This window comes from Cyclopterus lumpus, chromosome 7, assembly GCF_009769545.1.
Source record: "Cyclopterus lumpus isolate fCycLum1 chromosome 7, fCycLum1.pri, whole genome shotgun sequence".
Taxonomy (NCBI): domain Eukaryota; kingdom Metazoa; phylum Chordata; class Actinopteri; order Perciformes; family Cyclopteridae; genus Cyclopterus; species Cyclopterus lumpus.
Window position 1 is genome coordinate 26130581 of NC_046972.1, and position 7500 is coordinate 26138080.

At 45.5% G+C, this 7500-nt stretch overlaps 1 protein-coding gene across 1 annotated transcript in view; it reads left to right on the forward strand.

The window, feature by feature from the left end:
• Positions 1-73: 73 nt before the first annotated feature.
• LOC117733600 (neural cell adhesion molecule L1-like) overlaps positions 74-7500 on the forward strand; it is a 35023-nt gene continuing 27596 nt past the window's right edge. The window contains exons 1-5 of the mRNA XM_034537375.1: positions 74-224; positions 2776-2790; positions 3142-3244; positions 3597-3766; positions 6302-6424. Coding sequence (XP_034393266.1) covers positions 74-224; positions 2776-2790; positions 3142-3244; positions 3597-3766; positions 6302-6424 — 562 coding nt within the window. The remainder of the gene's footprint in view (positions 225-2775; positions 2791-3141; positions 3245-3596; positions 3767-6301; positions 6425-7500) is intronic.

The following is a 7500-nucleotide window of genomic DNA, read 5'->3' on the forward strand; positions in this document are numbered from 1 at the left end:
TGTGTGTGTGTGTGTGTGTGTGTGTTGATGAGTGTGTGTGTGTCTCGCATCACTTTCCATGGGACATTGAGAGATGTGTGTGTCACAGCGTCGGTGGACCGGCTGTCGGGGGCCGTGCCCCCCCTCCCTCCCCCCGGTCCTCCTCCTCCTCCTCCTCCCTCTGTGCTTCCTCTCCTCCTCCTCTCCTCCCCTCGCTGAGGGAGCCATCGACATCCCCAAAGACTGTGAGTCCTCCTGCTGTGACCAGTATGACGTTTAATAACCAGTTTAATGTTTACAGTGACCAGTATGACGTTTAATAACCAGTTTAATGTTTACAGTGACCAGTATGACGTTTAATAACCAGTTTAATGTTTACAGTGACCAGTATGACGTTTAATAACCAGTTTAATGTTTACAGTGACCAGTATGACGTTTAATAACCAGTTTAATGTTTACAGTGACCAGTATGACGTTTAATAACCAGTTTAATGTTTAACCAGTATGACGTTTAATAACCAGTTTAATGTTTACAGTGACCAGTATGACGTTTAATAACCAGTTTAATGTTTAACCAGTATGAGGTTTAATAACCAGTTTAATGTTTACAGTGACCAGTATGAAGTTTAATAACCAGTTTAATGTTTACAGTGACCAGTATGACGTTTAATAACCAGTTTAATGTTTAACCAGTATGACGTTTAATAACCAGTTTAATGTTTACAGTGACCAGTATGAAGTTTAATAACCAGTTTAATGTTTACAGTGACCAGTATGACGTTTAATAACCAGTTTAATGTTTAAAGTGACCAGTATGACGTTTAATAACCAGTTTAATGTTTACAGTGACCAGTATGAAGTTTAATAACCAGTTTAATGTTTACAGTGACCAGTATGACGTTTAATAACCAGTTTAATGTTTACAGTGACCAGTATGACGTTTAATAACCAGTTTAATGTTTAACCAGTATGAGGTTTAATAACCAGTTTAATGTTTACAGTGACCAGTATGACGTTTAATAACCAGTTCAATGTTTACAGTGACCAGTATGACGTTTAATAACCAGTTTAATGTTTAACCAGTATGACGTTTAATAACCAGTTTAATGTTTACAGTGACCAGTATGAAGTTTAATAACCAGTTTAATGTTTAACCAGTATGACGTTTAATAACCAGTTTAATGTTTACAGTGACCAGTATGACGTTTAATAACCAGTTTAATGTTTACAGTGACCAGTATGACGTTTAATAACCAGTTTAATGTTTAACCAGTATGACGTTTAATAACCAGTTTAATGTTTACAGTGACCAGTATGACGTTTAATAACCAGTTTAATGTTTAAAGTGACCAGTATGACGTTTAATAACCAGTTTAATGTTTACAGTGACCAGTATGAAGTTTAATAACCAGTTCAATGTTTACAGTGACCAGTATGACGTTTAATAACCAGTTTAATGTTTACAGTGACCAGTATGACGTTTAATAACCAGTTTAATGTTTACAGTGACCAGTATGACGTTTAATAACCAGTTTAATGTTTACAGTGACCAGTATGACGTTTAATAACCAGTTTAATGTTTACAGTGACCAGTATGAAGTTTAATAACCAGTTTAATGTTTAACCAGTATGAGGTTTAATAACACCAGTTTATATGTATATATATACATATATATACATATATATACGTATATATACTTATATATACTGTATATATATATATATATATGTATATATACATATATATATATATATATGTATATACTTATACATATATAAATGTATATATACGTATATATGTATATATGTATGTATATATATATACTTATATATATACATACATATATACATATATATATGTCCTACGCATACTCTCTGTTGAATCCTTCTTGTGTTTCTTCTTTGTTTGTTTTGTTATATATTTGTTTGTTTTGTTAAATCTTTGTTTGTTTTGTTAGATCTTTGTTTGTTGTGTTTGATCTTTGTTTGTTTTGTTAAATCTTTGTTTGTTTTGTTAGATCTTGGTTTGTTTTGTTATGTATTTGTTTGTTTTGTTAGATCTTTGTTTGTTTTGTTTGTTTTGTTAGATCTTTGTTTGTTTTGTTATATGTTTGTTTGTTTTGCTATATGTTTGTTTGTTTTGTTATATCTTTGTTTGTTTTGTTATATATTTGTTTGTTTTGTTAGATATTTGTTTGTTGTGTTATATATTTGTTTGTTGTGATATATATTTGTTTGTTTTGTTAGATATTTGTTTGTTTTGTTATATCTTTGTTTGTTTTGTTATGTCTTTGTTTGTTGTGTTATATCTTTGTTTGTTTTGTTAGATCTTTATTTGTTTCGTTAGATCTTTATTTGTTGTGTTATATATTTGTTTGTTGTGTTATATATTTGTTTGTAACCGTCTTTGGGATCAATTGTGCAAAGAGAAGAAAAGTATTTAAAAACGTTGACATGAGCCCGAACACAAAAACATGCTGAGGATCCGGTTCATGCAGACAGACTCACTGCATCCTTTATTCACCTTCTGTCTGCAGCGTTTAAACTGTGTGTCCTTATCTCCTTCCCTTGCTTCCTCCTCTGCTCTCCTTCCCTTGCTTCCTCCTCTGCTCTCCTTCCCTTGCTTCCTCATCTGCTCTCCTTCCCTTGCTTCCTCCTCTGCTCTCCTTCCCTTGCTTCCTCCTCTACTCTCCTTCCCTTGCTTCCTCCTCTGCTCTCCTTCCCTTGCTTCCTCCTCTGCTCTCCTTCCCTTGCTTCCTCCTCTACTCTCCTTCCCTTGCTTCCGTGGACCACCAGACAAAGTGCATAACAGTAAGTGTCTCTCCTTGTTGGTGTTTCACTCCGTAAAGATGGAGGTCCAGTCCGTCTTTAATGTGCAACCTTTGGATGTCACTGCTCCAAAAGTATTACAATATTAAACTAAAGTCAAATTATTCATATAACCCAAACAAATGCATTTCTTGTTGTTGTTGTTGTTGTCAGTGGAGAAAAATGAAATGAAAATAATAGTTCTGGGGGATTTTAACCAGATTCACAGCGTAACTCGTCTTGTTAATGCATTTTATGATCGCATGAAAAAGGGTGTTCTGTGTCTCGTCCATGAAACCAATAAGTTGCATTTTGTGTGTGTGTGTGTGTGTGTGTGTGTGTGTGTGTGTTCAGTGTCGCAGCCTCCGATCCTGACAGAGATGCCGAGGTCGTACACGGCCTTCTCTCAGGAGGACATCTATCTGCCCTGTGAGGCCTCCGGTAACCCGGCACCCACGTACGTACGAGTGTGTGTGTGTGTGTGTGTGTGTGTGTGTCTGTGTGTGTGTGTGTGTGTCTGTGTGTGTGTGTGTGTGTGTGTCCGTGTGTGTGTGCGTGTGTGTGTGTGTGTGTGTGTCCGTGTGTGTCCACTTCTGCCCTCTGGCTACTTTCCGTTGTCATGGCGATAAATGTTCCTCTAATGAAATCACAGCAATAACAAAATCATCTCTCTGGTTTCCATCTTCTGTAAATCACTTCTCAAACTTCAGCTTTATTCTTTTTAAATGACTGAAACGTTAATATTCTGTATTTTCCTGATAAAACAAATCATTAAAAAAGCGTAATGAAAGTCCTCGTGTCCTCTGTAGTTTCCGCTGGGTGAAGGACGGCGAGGCGTTCGGCTCGGAGAGCAAAGAGTCCGGAACGCTGAAGGCTGAAGACGAGGAGACGCTGGACTCCTATGAGGGCGACTACCGCTGCTACGCCTCCAACGCCCTGGGGACCGCCATGACCCCCAGGGTCCAGGTCATCGTGGAGGGTGAGGCGCACACACACACACACGCAACCTGGGGACCGCCATGACCCCCAGGGTCCAGGTCATCGTGGAGGGTGAGGCACACACACACACACACATATACAACCTGGGGACCGCCATGACCCCGAGGGTCTAGGTCATCGTGGAGGGTGAGACACACACACACACACACACACACACACGCAACCACACGCAACCTGGGGACCGCCATGACCCCCAGGGTCCAGGTCATCGTGGAGGGTGAGGCACACACACACACACACACACACACACACACATATACAACCTGGGGACCGCCATGACCCCGAGGGTCTAGGTCATCGTGGAGGGTGAGGCACATACACACACACACACACACACACACACACACATGCAACCTGGGGACCGCCATGAACCCGATGGTCTAGGTCATCGTGGAGGGTGAGGCACACACACACACACACACACACACACACACACACACACACGCAACCTGGGGACCGCCATGACCCCGAGGGTCTAGGTCATCGTGGAGGGTGAGGCACACACACACACAAACACACATGCAACCTGGGGACCGCCATGACGCCCAGGGTCCAGGTCATCGTGGAGGGTGAGGCACACACACACACACACACGCAACCTGGGGACCGCCATGACCCCGAGGGTCTAGGTCATCGTGGAGGGTGAGGCACACACACACACACACACACGCAACCTGGGGACCGCCATGACCCACAGGGTCCAGGTCATCGTGGAGGGTGAGGCACACACACACACACACACACACACACACACACACGCAACCTGGGGACCGCCATGACCCCGAGGGTCTAGGCCATCGTGGAGGGTGAGGCAAACACACACACACACACACACATGCACACACATGCACACACACATGCAACCTGGGGACCGCCATGACCCCGAGAGTCTAGGTCATCGTGGAGGGTGAGGCACACACACACACACACACACACACGCAACCTGGGGACCGCGATGACCCCGAGAGTCTAGGTCATCGTGGAGGGTGAGGCACACACACACACACACACACATGCAACCTGGGGACCGCCATGACCCCCAGGGACCAGGTCATAGTGGAGGGTGAGGCACACACACACACATGCAACCTGGGGATCGCATGACCCGAGGGTCCAGGTCATTGTGGAGGGTGAGACACACATACACACACACACACACATATATACATGCTCAATCTCCTCTCAGAGGTCTTCAAAATCTGCATACATATGACATCCCTGACCTTTGACCTAACATCGGATCAGGAAAAACAGAAAAACCCTTTCAGGGTGAAAAAGGTAAGAACCTTTCAGGAGAGCAACAGAGGAGGATCCCTCTCCCTGGATGGACAGAATCAACAGATGCCAAGTGTACAGATGAACAGAGTTACAGTTACATAAATATTCAATGAATATGACAGAAATTATGAATAATGAGTAGTAGACATGGACCACGATCCAGACCTCCACAATCCATGAAACAGAAGAAGGTAGAGAGGAGGGGGGGCGGGGCCAAGGCCGGAGGCATCAGACACCTCCAGGTCCAATGGACCCTATGAGACGTGAAGTCACAACGACTCCGGGGAGGAAGCAGAGTTAATAAGGTGCAATGGAGAGATGTCAATTCATCCATAAGGAGAGAGAGAAGATGAGATAGGTGCTCAGTGTATCCTAAAACATCCCCCAGCAGCCTATAAGCCTATAGCAGCATATCAAGGGGCTGGACCAGGTCAAACCTGATTCAGCCCTAACTATAAGGACTATTAAAGGGGAAAGTCTTAAGTCTATTCTTAAATGAGGTGACTGTGTCTGCCTCCCGGACTGAAAGTGGAAGCTGGTTCCATAAAAGAGGAGCTTGATAACTGAAGGCTCTGGCTCCCATCCTACTTTTTAGGACTCTAGGAACCACAAGTAGCCCCGCATTTAGTGAGCAGCTCTCTAGTGGGGCAATATGGTACTACAAGCTCCTTAAGATATGATGGTGCATCACCAATCAAGGCTTTGTAGGTGAGGAGAAGAATTTTAAATGTGATTCTTGATTTTACAGGGAGCCAGTGCAGAGCAGCTAATACAGGAGTCATGTGATCTCTTTTCTTAGTTTTTGTGAGTACACGAGCTGCAGCATTCTGGATCAACTGGAGGGATTTAAGAGACTTATTAGAGCAGCCTGATAATAAGGAGTTGCAGTAATCTAGTCTGGAAGTAACAAACGCGTGAACCAGCTTTTCTGCATCTTTTTGAGACAAGATGTGCCTGATTTTTGAAATGTTACGTAGATGATAAAATGCAGTCCTTGAGATTAGCTTAACGTGGGAGTTAAAGGACAAGTCTGGGTCAAAGATAACTAGAGATTCTTTACAGTGGTGTTGGATGCCAGGGCAATGCCATCTACAGAAACCACATCACCAGATAATTGATCTCTGAGGTGTTCAGGGCCCAGTAAAATAACTTCAGTTTTGTCTGAGTTTAACATCAGGAACAAGAGCAGAATCATCTAAAGGGATCTGAACTCATGACCTGCCTCTGTCTCCTCCAGCTCAACCAGTTCTCCTGAAGCAGCAGAAGGTCTCCAAGAGAGCTCGCGAGGGAGAGAGCATCATCTTGTCCTGCAACCCCCCACAGAGCTCCACCCCACCGCACATCCACTGGATGGACAAGAGTGAGCCCCCCCCACCCCATTCTGCATCACTACGCTGCAATGCAGAACGTTTCCACTCAAACTAATGAATGCAGCACCATCAGCTGATGTCTGTCTCTCTTTCTCTCTCTCTCTCCCTCTCCCTCTCTCTCTCTCTCTCTCTCCCCCTCTCTCCCCCCCTCTCTCTCCCTCCCTCTCTTTCACTCTCCCTCTCTCTCTCTCTCTCTCTCTCTCCCTCTCTTCCTCTCTCTCTCTCCCTCTCTCTCTCCCTCTCCCCCCTCTCTCCCCCCCCCCCCCCCCTCTCTCTCTCTCTCTCTCTCTCTCTCTCTGAGCGTGAGGTCGGAGGTTGGGAGCGGAGAGCGTCATGTTCGGAGTTGACAGTGTTTTTTCCTGTGTGTTTCGTAGTGAGTGTGAGAGCAGTGTATGTGTCGGTGTTGAGTGGGGTACTGTGTGCACGAGGGGGGTTTGGTGGGTTGAGTGTGGGTGTTTGCGAGCCGCCGGCGCGCGCTAACGGCGGCCTAGCGGCGTTCTAGCGATGTGCTAACGGTGTGCTAGCGACGTGCTAACGCCGAGATGGATTTAAGCTGGCTCACACGCAGGCGTGGGATTCGGCTTATGCCGGTGTTCCCGTGCTCGGTGGAGGATGTAGTCTGGCGGTGGGGGAGGTGGTGGGCTACAGCAGCGTGAAGTCCGCTGCCCGCATTAACAAGGCCGTGGTCATCTTCTTGGACAGCATCATTAAAGTCAACACGGTGGTGGAGAGCGGGGTCGTGATGTTCAACATGCACGTCCCCGTCTCTCCCCTGTTCACGGCGGCGGTGAGGGTGACGGTGGCGAACGTGCCGCCGTTCGTGAAGGACGAGAGCATCGTGGGGGAACTGTCGAAGCACGGGGGCGTCACATCCCAGGTGAGGAAGATGTCCTCTGGGAGCGGCTCCCAGAGGCTGGTGGACAGAACGACACCATAGGGGACCCCAAAGACGGAGAGGACATGGAGGGGGGTCGGGAGCAGCAGCAGGAGGAGGCAGGTGGGATGAAGCAGGTGATCACAGAGCGGGGAAGTGGGGGGAAGCAGGTGATCACAGAGCGGGGAAGTG